Genomic DNA, 14,306 nt, shown 5'->3' on the forward strand with positions numbered 1-14,306 from the left:
CAAGCTCCCTGTCTTAATGCTCCATCCACCCTTTCCTGCCTGGACCTCCGTCTCCCTCCCCAGATCTCTCCCTTCCCCATACCTTCAGACATGCTTCTTCCTTCCCACAACAATTCCCCCTTACCTCTGTCGCCTTCCCCCCTCAGCATCCCCTTGCTGTGGGCCACCAGCGCTCTCAGGTTCACGTCCCCTTTAAGCCTCCCCGAAGCTGGAATGCGAGAGGAGCATTTCAGCGCCCTGTGAGGTCAGATAAAGGCTCTATATTTATCTACCCGGTAACCTGAGCTGTGAATTTCTGCCCTGGTGTTTTTATGCGGCCCCACAGCCCTCCGCCTCGGCCCCCTCTGTCCTCTCGGTGCGGGGTGGAGGAGCCAAGCCGTGGGGTGCCCGGTCCCCCGCTAAGGGCTCGGGGTGCTGCCGGCCCGCTCTGCATCGCTCACTCTCATCCCGCCCCAAGGGAGATGCCCCGAAGAGGCAGGATCGGGCCCCACTCGCTCAGCCCCATAACCAGCCGCCTGCCTCCCGCCGCGCCGGCCTCGTGCCCCTAAGCAGCCAGCAGCCGCCCGCACCGCTGCCCCGCACGCAGGTGAGTGGACGGGGTGCCATGGGGGCACCAGGGAGGGGGGCTGGCATCAAGGACTCAGCCCTTCGGCTGGGTGAAGCCGTGGGGGAGAGGTCTGCGGTCTCTGTGTCCCCATAGAGCCCAAGCACCAAACCTGGCAGCTCTCTGCCGAAACCATCACCCTGGCACCATCCTTGTGCCGCAGCAGGGGCAGAGCCTCCCTGGGGTCCATTCTTCCCCCTGCAGACCTCAGAGCAGTAACACACGCCCTGGGTCTTTAGGTCCAGGCTCCCTGCGAGGTTGGGGCTCTGCTGCCTGGAGGGAGGGTGATCTCCGCAGGCAGCTGGGTATGGGTCAGCAGCACGGAGCGGGCCCAGGGTGGTGACTGCTGCTCAGCGCTGTGCTGTGAGCCCCAGGGCTCTCAGGCTGGCCCGAGCTGCACGCATGACCTTGGGCACTGGTTTTCTATCACCCCCCCGGTGACTTGGGCTCAATGCAGGGAGCAAACATCCCCCTCCAGGGCTGCTTGGGGCCACCCTTCCTAGAGGGAAACGCAGATTCCCAGAGGGATCTGGGAGCTCTGGTGTCACCTCCAGGCTGGGACATTGCGTCTCGAGGGACAGGGGGTACAGCTCCAAGCCTGCGTAAGCGAGGAGCAGCTGTGCCGTAACACCTTGGATGGAGCCAGCGCTGTGTAAGCTGAGCCTGCTCTGGGGCTCCGAGGGGAACAGCTACGGCAGGGCCATGGGCAGAGGAACGGCTGGAGAGGGAGCCTCTGCCTCCCGGCTTCAGGTTAAACTTCCTATGGGAAGGCTCCCATAGGAGCCCCGTGGGTCCCTGGCGCTGGCCACGTGAAGGCAGACCGGACATTCCAGTGCATCAGCTTCCCCTGACACCCCACGAGGATGATGAGGGTGCAGGAGCCCTGACTCAGCCATGCCAGCCCCAGGGCTTCGCCAGGCAGCAGGAAAGCTCAGCACTATTATGGGCAGGGAGGGGCCAGGCAGGCCAGGAAGTGATGGGAGGGAGGAACCTGTGTGTTCTCACACCCCCTGAGCTCCTCCGGGTCCTGCCATGCTCCGCTGCCCCACGGCGCTGGGCTCTGCTCCGATGTGACACGGGGAGGACTCCGCGGCGCAGGCGGTCCTAGCAGATGCGGCGCTGCTCCGTGGTAAGAGCCCTCTTCCCTCAATGCCAATGGGTTAGCTGCTGTGTCTGGGGCAGGTTCCCCTTCCCGGGCCCCGCATCCCTCCATCAGCTCACACGTTGCCCTATGGAGACGTGTCCTGCTGCCTTGATGCCCTCCCATTCACAAGCCGGTGGCTGTCCTAAGAGCAAGGAAGAGGTGCTGCTGGTGCCAGCGGTGGCATGGCACACTAGGACAATGGCATGGGGCTGTCCTGGCACTGATTGTCGGTTCTGGCTTGGGGCTAGGGAGCAGGGGCAGCCCAGAGAGAGCCCCTGTGTTTCATTATGGCACACAGGCAAGCGTGTGCTCCCTGGCAGCCGAGGGGCTCTGACTCCAGCATTGATGCCAGTCCCTTGCCTGGGGTCCCCATTGGCCATGTCAAATCCCGGCTGGCAGAACCACTCCTGGGTCCTCCCAGTGCTGGTGAGAGTGGCTGCAGCCTGGCCTGGAAGAGCTGGGTGCTTGGTGGACTCCTTGCCTGCGAGCCGATTATTCAGCCCTCAGCCTCCATTCCCAAACAGGTCTGTTGGCTCCACCTCGCTCTTGCTTGTAAATAGTTCCCTCTCCGCTGTGGGACGGTTGTTCCCTGGGCAATGACAACAGTAGCCGGGATGCAGCTGGGCTCCTCTCCAGGAGGTGGCTGAATGCTGCCTCTGACACCACCTCCTAAAAGCAAAGCAGCCCTGGGGCATGTCCACACCAGGGTGAGATGGGCAGGGGTGGCCGTGGGAGCTGGTCCCCACCACCCCAGGTGGCTCCCATACCCCTCTATGCTGCTGGCTCCTCTGGGCAGGGGGTCCCACAATGGGTGGCATGCCTGGGGCTCTAAGCAGGAGCTGGGTCCCCCCAGGGTCAGGCAGGGGGTGATGCTGCTGCTTGCTGGGGATCCGGTGCCCATCCCCAAGCCCGGATGCGCCCTGTGTGCTGCCAGGGCTGTGCGAGGGCTGGGCCAGGCACCGTCTCCATCACCTCCTGGCTTGGAGCCGGGCCAGAGCCCGCCCTTGCTGGGCTGGGAAAAGCCTTTGAATCAGGGTCATCTCCTGGGTGACTGGAGACTCTGGGAGCCACATGAGCCACTGTCCTGCCAGGGAAGGGACACCGGGCTCCCCGGGAGCTGAGCACCAGCAACACAGGGACAGAAGAGCTCCGCTTGGGTCCTGCAACCCTGGACAGGTAGGGGACCAGCCCCATGTGGGTGCCATGGGGCAGAAGCCACCAGCTCCCTGTGGGGATCAAGTGCTGGGTGTCAGCCACCCCTATGGGCTGGATCTGCCTGGCTGGGGGGGGGGGGGGGCAGAGCAGCCGCCTCGCAGGAGGATCTGCATCAGCTTGAATTACTGCTGGGAGGCTAGCAGGGCACAGCGGCAGCAGGGAGATGGGGCAGGCTGGGCACTGCAATGAGGGGGTCCCAGGCTGTACCCACAGTCCCCCAAGGGACCATGTGGGGAGCAGGGATGGACGGCAAGGACTCCTGTGCTGACTTCCTGATCTTGCCTCAGTTTCCCCATCAGCCAAATGGGGAGTGTTTTAGTGAGCTGGAGACGCCAGCCCCCTGCCAAGCCCTGGTACTCACTCTGAATAACCAGGGGAGGTGGTGGATGGGCTGAATCAGTCCATCCCATCTGCCTGTCTCAGCATCATGAATGTGACCAGGCAACTGCCTCCCATGTGGAGGAGGCACTGGGGACACATCCGCAGCCCCATGAATGGAATAGCCACAGGATGGATGGATGCCAGGGCTGGGGCAGAGGTGACCACTGCAGTCCTTTGGCTTTGGTGACTGCGGGTACCAGGATGCTGGGTGCTTCTGGCTGTGCCCTGGGGCTCAGTGTGGTACGAGGTACCGGAAGGCACACGGGTGGCAGTGCCAGCTAGGTCTTGGTGTACCAGGCTCTCCAGAAGTCACAGCCCCCTCTGCACCCTTCATCCCCTGGCATCCCGCTGTTGCCTGTCCCAGGATCTCCAGGCAGGAGCCAGTGAGCTTCTGGGTGAGTGCTGACCCCTGGACTCTTCTCTTGCAGTCGATGACTCCAGGAGAGCCTGCAGAACCCCAGCCTCCATCATGTCTCAGCTCTCCTCCACCCTGAAGCGGTACGTTGACTCATCCCGCTATGCTGAGACCACCTACAGCAAGGTGCCCAGCGGCTACAGCTCCTACACCTCCTACGGATCCACCTTGTCCACATCCTATGCAAACAGTGACAAAATCGGCTTCAAAAGCAGCTACCTGCCCTCCCCTCGCTACCACCATACGGGGCTGTCCCCAACCAGCGCCTATGACAGCAGCCGCCTGCCCCTGTATCCCGACTCCAGCATCCGCTTGAGCTCCACGTACATCCGCAGCCAGCCCCGGCCGCCCGGCGGTGGGCTGAACGGGGGTGCCTGTTACAGCTTCGCAGGGCCCCCCAGCAGCCCCCCCGCCTACCTGCCCCCCACAGCATCCCTCAGCCGTCGCAAATCCATCAGCCACGCAGACCTGGCGCGGGAGTTCTCCGGGCTGCACGCCTCGGACAGCGCCTACGCAAGCACCGGCGCGCAGGGACAGCAAGAACTCGGCGCCCTGCAAGGTCTCTACCGGGCTGCTGCGCACTCCGACTACGTCCGCAGCTACGTGGAGAGCTACGGCAGGAAGAGCGGCCCCAGCCCCTCACAGGCCCTGCCACCCTCGGGCACCCGCGGCACCGCTCAGTCCTGCGAGAGGAGTGATGATGGGTGCTGCGACACGTCCGCACGGAACGCCGTGGTAAGGGGCTCCTGCTGGGATGTGCTGGGGTTTCTCATCCAGGCCTGCTTGCGCTGGGATAGGGAGCCTGGGACGCCTTGCGTGTCCTCAGCTGGGGATCTCGGGGCATCGCTCGGTGCCTCTGTTTCTGCTGCTGACCCTCTGAGCCGCCCTTGCTGGGCTAGAGCTGCTGGCACAGCCATGTGCGGGTGCCCTCTGAGGGGCTGTGCTCACAGGGCTCCCCATGGGCACCTTGCAGCTAAGGGTGCCCATGTTAGATATAAGGGTGTTCTTCCCTGTGAGGGTGCTGAGGCGCTGGCACAGGGTGCCCAGAGAGGCTGTGGCTGCCCCATCTCAAGGCCAGGTCGGATGCTGACACACAGAGCTGACTGTGCCCGCACCCCTTGCGTCTGCTCCATCCCAGCCCACATGGGTTTCCTGCTGCTTCACCCCAGCTAGAGAGGGTGACATGACCGGGCTGGGCACTCACCTTGCTGTGACACCCAGCTGGGGAGGCTGGTTTGGCTGGTGCTTTGGCACAATGACTTGGTACCCAGCTGCTGGTCACGTTTTCCACTGATACCCGGTGATGCCTGATCACTGGAATGGTCTATTGCTGCCATCCCGGGGCCCTGTGCCCCAGCTCCTAGCATAGGCCATGGCAGCCAGGGGAGCACCAGTTTCTCCATGGCAGCGGCCGCTCTGCTCAGCATCACACGTGGTGGCAGGCGCTCGGTGCCCCAGGTACCAGTCGGTGCTGCACCATCCCCAGGGCCTCAGCCCAGGCCAGGAGCCGGCATCACACGCACGGAGGGGAGCAGCCTGGTAATTTTCCACTTGGACGGTTTCCTTCCAAGCTCCTGTCAGGCTCTGTGTGCGCTGTCTCCCGCTCGCTTTCCAGTCAGCCTTCATTCACCCATGGTGGAGGGACCAGGCTGCCCTGGCGCTGGGTCTGACCTGTGGCTCACATGCAGTCAGTCCCCTGCCCTGGTGTGGGACCCCCTGTGCCCAACCTGCCTGGTCCCTGGTCCCCGGTCCCCAGCCCCGGGGCGCAGGAGCAGGTTGGAGGGCTGGGTGAGTGGAGGAATGATGCTGTGGAAGGGAATTCCTGCCTCCCACAACGGGCCCTGCTGGGGGGGACCGAGGGGGGACCCAGAAGCTGCTGCCCCCATGGCATTCACTGAAGCCCTCACCACCACTGCTTGGGCTGGGGTCCCCACCACTGTGATGTGGGTGCCCCCATGGGGCAGCTACTCCCAAAACACACCCTGTGGTTGTATGTGGACATAACCGGGGGCTTTCGAGCCATGGCTGATGGTGGTGCAGCTGGCACAGGGTGCTAGGGCAGGCGGGGAGGATGGATCAGTGACATTGGCTTAGGTTTCCTTGGTGCTTTGATGGGCTATTTTCCATTCCCGTGGGGTTTTTCCCTCCCTTTCCCAAGCCAGGAAGCAAATGTCCCCATCGTAAAACGACTGCGGTCGTGCCAGGCGCCGGAAACAAGCGCCATCGGTTCTGCCCCATTACCCAGCCCCATGGGCAGCGCCAGCAGCACCCGCCAGAGCCAGGGCACGGTGGGGCTGGCTCAGTGCCTCTTCCCATCCCTTCTTCCCCGTGCGCCTCCTGCCTCTGCACCACGTGAACCATGATCCAGAGCAGGAGGCGAGGATGCCCGCATTTGTGCCTACCCATCGCTCCGTGCCTCAGTTTACCACCCCGCAGGGTAAAGGGAGGTGTGTGCAGCTGCGGCTCCATACCGGACCAGCTCCCAGGAAGGGCAGGCAGGTGGGGGGGCAGGACCAGGGCTGTGCCGCCCCATTAACCACCCTGGGTGAACATAGGGTCAGAAGGCCAGAGCCACCCGCAGAAGCACCGGCAGCTCTCCGCAGCCCCATCCTGAGCAGCTGACGGCTCTGGCCTGAGGCCAGTGCTGGTCCAGTGCCTTTGCGGTGCCAACCAGGCCCGTGGCAACCTCTGCCCGTGGCAGAAGGTCACCGCTGCTGAGAGCAGGGAGCACCCTGCACAGAGCTTGGGGCAGGCTGTGCACTGAGGCAAATCCCATCCCCAAGCTACCCAGCGGGATGCAGGGCACGGCGGTGGGATGCTGGCTGGTGCGGGCAGCACTGATACAAGCAGCGGACACACTGGGGAGCTGTGCCACGGTCCTGGGGCCCAGGATGGGACATGGAGGGGCTGTGAGAGCCACGCAGCCTTCGTGATGCTGACGGGGTGCGCAGCCCCATGTGAACGTCGTGTCCCTGTGTGTGTACGGTGTACACACGGCGGGGTGTGTATATATATACACGCGCGCACACGCAAGCAGGGATTACGACAAGCATCCTGTTGTGATGCAAAAAGCCCTGGCCCTGCAGATGAATAACGCTGCAAGATGCCTCCTTGGATATTTTTGCTGATGCCAAAAATAGTCTCCCCCCCATCAGCCCCTCCACTGGCTGTGCCGAGCTTGCGCCGCGGACAAGGGGAAGCTGCATCTGCAGCAATTGGGATTCAGACAGCAGCCCCTGGCTCTGGCTGGGGTGTACTGGGAGGAAAGCAGGCTCTGCTCGGTGCCTCCAGCCTGGTCAGGGATGCTGAAGGCTCTGGATGTGCTCGGAGCAGCCAGGCTGCTCTCCCTGTCTCCACTGCCCATGGAAATTTCCCTGAGCAGGCAGGAAGGACACCTGGGCACACACAGCAGTCGCAAGCCTCTGTTGCTCACCCTGCTGTGGTCAGAGGGGAGACGCAGGACTGGGACACGGGATAGCTGGGCTTCCTGCCAGCCTCTTCATCTGCCCTTGCTGCAGGAGAAGACACTGAGCGCTGCCCGCTCCGTGCCTCAGTTTACCCAGTGCTCAGAGGGGAGGCACCAGAGGGGGTCTTTGCTTCACGCAGGATCTGGGGGGAGTTTTTCCCCATCAGATGAAGCAAGGCACTGAAACACCCTCTGAGCTCAGGGTCAACGCATCCTCCATAGAGGGGGGGCATGCACCGTCCACTGTTGCTCAGTTCCTCTGAAACGGGAGCCCAGCACAGCACTGCAGGGAAGGCACATGCCTGGAAGCCCCTCTCAGACATCCCCCCTCTGGGCACCCCGTGCAACCACAGTATCCCAGTTTGACCGAGCTCTGGTGAGCGTCTCCCGGCTGGGACAGCCCCGCTGTGCCCAGTGCCAGCCCCGCTCCCAGGCCAGCACCGTGCTGGCGATGATGGGAAGCCGGTCCCAGGAGCTGGGAGCACGGGGAAGCAGGCGCTCCTCCGGCTGCCTCCTCGCCCTTATTGCCCTTACGACGCTGGCTCGGCGCCGGTGTTGCAAGGCGGACACCGTTGTGCGTGGGGAGCAGCGCTGCGGCGGATGGAGGGGGGCACAGGGATGCAGCGGGGCGCTGCCACCCTCCGCAGAGCCCCCCAGGGTCCCACGGGCCCCGCCGCCCCTCGCGGGCCCCCTTGGCTGCGGGCTGGGCTCGGCTGTACCACGCGGTGCGACGGGGGCCGGCCGTCAGCGAGCCGCGGCCGCCTCTCCACCCATTTGATGTCAGAGCCGCTCAGGTGCCGTCACCCCCGGAGCCGGCACCGGCTCCGCTGCTGGAGCTCCGCTGGAGCCGGGCGCCTGACCCCGTAGGCAGGGCGATAGCTCGGCCGCAGGCAAGAGGTGGCCCCCCCCCCCCCCCCCGGCAACCCCCCGGCATCCCCCTGTAGCCGCCGCTGGTCCTCCCCCGTGCCGTGCCCGAGGGGGCCATCATGAGGGACTCGTACACGGTGACGCTGCCCGAGGAGCCCCCCGCGCTCCCCGACCTTCACAAGGACCTGCGGCCCCGCACCTCCATGCCAGGGTCGCTGCTGGTCTCTACCTTCGTCGGGCTCGTCCTCAACAAGACCAAGGTATGAGCTCTGCCTGCAAGCCCCCTGCCCTCCGGCTTGGGGGGGCACAGGACGGGGTGTGGGGCTGGCGTGGCCCCTGCCCTCACTGGGGAGCACGGGGGTACCCCACGGCATGCCCCTTGCTTGGAGGATGGGGTGCCTGGGGCTGGGTGCCCACCCTGGCCGGCCCTGGGGCCGGGGTGCCCCGGTGTCCTGCAGGAGGGACAAGGAGCAGGTGAAGGCACGTGTCAGGACGCCTGGGTCACAATCCCAGCCCTGCCCTTGTGGTGACCTTGGCCAGGTTCCCGTGCCCCAGCTTGCCCAGTGCAAGGAAGGGGCTGCTGGCCACGCTGGCCCCTTGGCTGTGTCCCTGTGCTGAGCCTGGCTGTCCCCAGGGCGGCAGTGCCCGGGGGGGGCAGATCTCCCCCATGCAGGGACAAGGGGCAGATCTGGGCACTTATGTAAGTCTGCCTGCTCCAGCTTTCCTGCTGCCCCAACGGGCCCTTGACATGTGGACCTGGATGGGGACAGCGCAGCCCAGGTCTTGTCCCTTGTCCCCATCCCCTGCCCCTTGTCCCCCCTCCTGCAGTGCAGCCTCAGGGACTCCCCAGCCGCCGCCGCGTGAGCCAGCTCTCCTTCGCTGCCTCGGAGCGGTGCCGTGTCCTAGATAAAGCCCTGGATGGGCGAGGGGGATTAGCTGGAGTTGAGTCACCCACAGGAGGGAAAACCAGGAGGGGGGGAGATAAGACCTGGCTGCACAAAGGGCTTGTGCCATGGTATGAGGGCACCTGGGCTTCTGGTGCTTCAGCCTCTGGCCTGGCCAGGCAGTGAGTGAATGCCGTGTCTATGGGGAGGTTTGCACCCACACTGGTGGGGTCGCTCTGGTCCCTCTGGGCACATGGAGGGGGCTGCCAGACCGGGGCAACCGGATGAGCAGCGTCCTCTCTGGGATGGCTGGGGCACATTGGGGCAGCTACTGGGAGATGCAGTTACCCCCCCCCACCCACCCCGAGGCTGTGACCTTGCCTCCAAGAGGCATGGGGATGCGAGCAGCGAGGGTCAGCCCCTTCAAGGGACGTAGGCTGTTAGGGCACAGACCCACTTCTGCTGCCTGCAGAGCCAGGCCAGCTCCTCGCGCCATGGTGTGTCACACTGACCCACCGCAGCCTGCCCCATGGCCTGTGGGTCCCTACACGGGGATAAGTGATGGGTCCGGCCGTGCCATGTGCACCCACACAGGGCGGCCGAGTGGCCGCTGGTGCTGCGGTGGGTGATGCCTGCGCCGTCGCTAAGGAGCACGTGTAAGTGGATCTGGGTTATTTTGGGCTGCTGTCAGGGCTGGGTGCTCAGCACCTCCCACACACGCACCAGATGCTGCTATTTCAGAGCTGCTGGGCCCCCTCCCCTCCTCTCCTCCCGCTCCTCACGCTGGGGTGGGCAGCTGGGGGGGTGCCTGAGGATCCTTAAAACCTGGTCATCCGAGGGAGCGGGATGAGCAGCCTGGCCCTGCAAGCCTCATTGTCCCAGCACCCCGCTCTGGGCACAGCTCCGGGGAGGTTCATGCCACCACTGCCCTCTGTGCAGGGCCCCTGCTCCATCCCACCAGCCCCATAGCCCTCCGTGCAACACAGGCAACCCTGGGGCTCCCAAAGCCCCTCTGCGCTCTCCGTCTCTCCAGCAAAGAGTGGCCATGCCTCCTGGCCCCATCACCCCACTGCCTGTGGCTGTCTCTGCTTGGCATGATCCTGCCTGGCTCAGGGAATACCGACGGCCCCCATAAGCATAGGCATAGCCCAGCCAGGCCAGCGAGTGGTTGGGAGGACGCTGGTGGACATGCAGCCCCATGCATGGGCTCAGTGCTGCAGGGCTGGGCTTGCACTTTCCCAGATGGACTTTATCCTGTGCCACAGTCTGGGTGTGCTTGTGCAGGGCGGGGGGACACCCAGCGTGGGCAAGGCAGGCAGCAGTGGGGCACAGTGCACCTCCTGCAGCCGTGGGGCAGGCACAGGGCGCTTCCACCCCACAGCTTCCCAGGGCACAGGGCTGGCAAGGGGAGGAAGAAAGGGTGTTTGGTCTGGCCTGCAGCCCAGGGCATGGGGCAGCAGTGGCACCAGGCAGGGAGAACTTTGAACACTGCGTGTTGTCCTGGGCCAGGGAGCCAAGCAGCAGCAGCCGGGCAGGCAGGATGGGGCAGGCCAGCCCCTCTGGGTCCTTGGCTACGGTCCTGTGTGCATCCAGAGCACAGAGCAACTGCGGGGCTGCCTGTGATGCCCATGGCAACTTGAGGGTCTGCTGCATGGCACCGTGGCCTCACTGTGCTGCCCACAGCACGGCCAGCCTGTGCTGGACACTGTCTCAGCCCTGTTCCTTCTCTCTGCAGAGCTCCAAGGTGGTGCAGGGGCTGACTGGCCTGCGAAACCTCGGCAACACGGTGAGTGCCAACCCTGGCACCCGGCTGGGGGTCCCAGCTCACACCATGCCTTCTGCTGCCACATCTATGGGGCAGAGGGAAGCCCGGTCCCTTCGCCTCGCCCCCCGGCACCCGCACTCTCACCCCGGTGTCTCCCTGCGCCCCAATCCCAATGGAACTAGCTGAGGAAGAGCTTCCCTGCTTCGTCCCTATCCTCTGCCCACCCGCCCCGCGTGTCCCCCTTCCACCGCCTGCCTCCCTCTGCCTCTCGTTGCCATGGTTTTCTCTTCTGCCTCCCCCAGTGCTTCATGAACTCCATCCTGCAGTGCCTGAGCAACACCAAGGAGCTGCGGGATTACTGCCTGCAGAACCAGTACCTGCGGGACCTCAACAACAACAGCCGCATGCGCACCGCGCTCATGTCAGGTAACCGGCGGGCACCGCACCCCACACCGTGTCCCCCGGCCTTGGCGCTGTGCTGTGGGTCCCATCACCGGGACCCGCGCTGAACACCTGCCTCTGTGCACACAGAGTTTGCAAAGCTGCTGCAGCTGCTCTGGACCTCGTCCCCCAATGAGAGCGTGAGCCCCTCCGAGTTCAAGATCCAGATCCAGAGATATGCCCCCCGCTTTGTCGGCTACAAGTAAGGGGGGGGGTCAGTGCAGCGGTGGTCCAGAGGGGGTGCTGAGCTCCCGCCGCTGCTCACTGGCCACGCGCTGTGTCTTGCAGCCAGCAGGACGCACAGGAGTTCCTGCGGTTCCTCCTGGATGGGCTGCACAGCGAGGTGAACCGCGTGCTGGTGCGGCCGCGGGCAAGCACGGACACCCTGGACCACCTCCCGTAAGTGCCGGCTGGGATGGAGGCAGGCTCAGCTCAGCCCGGGGAGGGTGATTACGTGGGTCCGCAGGGGCTGCTGCCCCTCAGCCACGCTTGGTACCACTGTGTCTGCCCGTCTCCTGCAGTGACGATGAGAAGAGCCGCCAGATGTGGAGGAGGTACCAGGAGAGGGAGGACAGCCGCATCAGCGGTGAGCAGGGCTGTGGGGAGAGGAGGGCAGGGCTGGAAACGTGGGGTCTCACCTGGCTTTGTCCCATCCTTGTCCCACCAGATCTCTTCGTTGGGCAGCTGAAGAGTTCACTGACGTGCAGTGAGTGCGGATACTGCTCCACAGCCTTCGATCCTTTCTGGGACCTGTCCCTGCCCATCCCCAAGGTATGCTCTCTCAGTCCCTGACCCCCAGCACCCTGCCCTGCACACCCTGTCCCTAATCCACACTATTCTCCCGCAGAAAAGCTATGGGGAGGTGACCCTCATGGACTGCCTACGGCTCTTCACCAAAGAGGATGTGCTGGATGGGGACGAGAAACCGGTATGGAGTGGGGGGCATGGGGCTTGCCTTGATGCGGGCTGGGCCCCTTTCCCTCCGTGCCTGTGTTGCCAGCACTGTGGGCTCACAGCCCCATGGGGCTGCCCCCTGCTCTCCCCCTCCTCATGCTGTTTGTCTCCCACAGACGTGTTGTCGCTGCAAAGCCAGGACAAGGTGCACAAAGAAATTCAGCATCCAGAAGTTCCCCAAGATCCTGGTGCTCCGTATCCTTCCGGCAGAGGGATGGGGCCAGGGGTGCTGGTGGGGGGGAGGGGGCAGGCAGTTCCTCACAGGCTCCCCGTTATCCCTTGCTTCCTTGACCTGATGCCCAGACCTGAAGCGCTTCTCAGAGGCTAGAATACGAACCAGCAAGCTCACAACCTTCATCAACTTCCAGCTGAAGGACCTGGACCTCCGGGAGTTCGCCTCGCAGAGCTGCAGTGAGTGCAGTGCTGGGGGGCAGAGCCATGGGTACTGGTCCCTCCCGGCCCCAGCTCCGTGCTGGCGCACTGGGGGACAGCAGGGCAGTATCCTGCATGGCTGAGCCCCCCTTTGCTCCCCACAGACCATGCCGTTTACAACCTCTATGCCGTCTCCAACCACTCGGGCACCACCATGGGGGGACACTACACTGCCTACTGCAAGAGCCCCATCTCCAGCGAGTGGCACAGTTTCAATGACTCACGGTGAGGCTGAGCGTGGGGTGCAGGGTCAGGGCAAGCAGGGACCCCCTGCGCAGAGCATCATCCCGGTGCCTTGTCCCCATCGCTCACAAGCGCATCTCCCCGTGTCCGCAGTGTTACCCCGATGTCATCCAGCCACGTCCGCAGCAGCGATGCCTACCTGCTCTTCTACGAACTGGCCAGCCCGTCCTCCCGCATGTAGCCAGCCCTGCCCGCCTGGGGATCCCCTGCGACACCCCTCACTACCAGCCCCACAAGTGCAGGAGGAGGTGAAGAGGAAGGACCCCGAGGTGACTGCAGCGGGAGGCTGAAGAGGAGCAGACCCCGAGCAAGGAACACCCCAGCTCCAAGCCGAGGAGGGCAGCGGCGAGCAGGGCAGGGCCCCGGCAGCTCAGGCACCTCCTGGTCGCTGGCGTTTGTTTTTTACCTTGGGGTACGTTTTGGTTTCTTTCTTCTTCTCTTTTTGGTTGGTGTGTAATAAAAGTACTGAGCAAGGGACATCGCGGGCATGGGGCTGCCGGCCCCATTGACTCGGCCAGGAGCTCTGCTCCCCCCGGGGGAGCACCCGCAGCTGGGGACCCAGGAGAGCCTCCCGCATCCCTCCTGGCCTCCGTTTGGCTCTCCCATTCTCCTTGGCCATCCCGGAGGATCTGTGAACTGCTCCCAGCCTCCTCCCAGCGCTTCCGAACCTCCTGGCAAAGGACCTGAGCCCTTCGGTCGCCTCCGTCCCATCTCAGGCAGCAGCTGCCCCACATGCGCTCCTCGAAGCGAGACTTACGGACAGGAAGGAGGAAACCCGTCTGTGGGATTTCTATGTGTTTATAGTGGACTTTGCTCAACCTGGAGCACCCCGCTGCTTCCTGGCTCTCCAGGGACTTGTGCCGGGGGATGCTTCAGGTAGGTTTTTACCTGCATCCTCATGCGACGGTGCCTTAAACCCTTTCGGGGGAGCGGGAGGCCATTGGGGTTGCACAGAAACATCCATCCTGTGGAGGAGAGGGAGGGAAGGGCAGTGGCTTTCCGGGACCATCTGCGACTGGGGCTTTCTTGTCCCTGCGATCAGGAGCCCCGCTGGGTGCCCGGGGGTGCGTTTCCCCCCCCCCCCCCCAGCCCTGCTGCTCTGTCCTCCAGCTAGCAAATGCCAGTGGCCTTTTAAGCCTTTAATTTATTCTCCTCCCCATCCTGCCTTGCCTGGGGTGCAGCTGGAGGAGAGATGGGCCCGACCCAGCCCAATCCCAGCCCCAGCCTGCAAGGCAGCTACATCCAACGCAGCAAACCCGTTCTCCTTTGCCCTCGCTGGCGCCGTGGGCACACAACGGAGCGCTCCGGTGCCATGAGCATCCCAGTGGGGCTCGGATGGAGGGGAGGGCAGGCAGGATGGAGGGGCTGCCCGCGGCGGGTACCGGACTGGGGCGGCGATGCTGCTTGGCAGGTGGCTTGTTTACTGTGTAAGCAAGATGGGTGGGAAGTGTCTCATACAAGGGAGACTCGTGCAGGAATAAAGTCGAGCTTGAAC

At 64.2% G+C, this 14,306-nt stretch overlaps 1 protein-coding gene across 4 annotated transcripts; it reads left to right on the forward strand.

Annotated features, from left to right (window-relative positions):
- The first annotated feature begins 297 nt into the window (after positions 1-297).
- Positions 298-13,291, forward strand: USP2 (ubiquitin specific peptidase 2). Of its 4 annotated transcripts, none has more exons than XM_061476004.1 (13): positions 298-586; positions 3,773-4,494; positions 10,712-10,762; positions 11,044-11,167; positions 11,273-11,384; positions 11,471-11,581; positions 11,704-11,768; positions 11,850-11,953; positions 12,030-12,110; positions 12,253-12,331; positions 12,440-12,547; positions 12,673-12,793; positions 12,905-13,291. In XM_061476004.1, exons 2-13 carry the CDS (start codon positions 3,814-3,816, stop codon positions 12,990-12,992), a joined length of 1,725 nt encoding a protein of 574 aa, XP_061331988.1. In that variant the 5' UTR covers positions 298-586; positions 3,773-3,813; the 3' UTR covers positions 12,993-13,291. The 4 variants fall into 4 exon arrangements, with proteins under 4 accessions (XP_061331988.1, XP_061331989.1, XP_061331990.1 ...); XM_061476005.1 differs by lacking the exon at positions 298-586 and adding an exon at positions 1,590-1,733; XM_061476006.1 differs by lacking the exon at positions 298-586 and adding an exon at positions 2,785-2,924.
- The last annotated feature ends 1,015 nt before the right edge of the window (positions 13,292-14,306 follow it).

The sequence above is a fragment of the Pezoporus flaviventris genome, unplaced genomic scaffold (assembly GCF_033815535.1).
Source record: "Pezoporus flaviventris isolate CSIRO_AGI_PZ_B2104156 unplaced genomic scaffold, CSIRO_AGI_Pfla_v1 ptg000093l, whole genome shotgun sequence".
Taxonomy (NCBI): domain Eukaryota; kingdom Metazoa; phylum Chordata; class Aves; order Psittaciformes; family Psittacidae; genus Pezoporus; species Pezoporus flaviventris.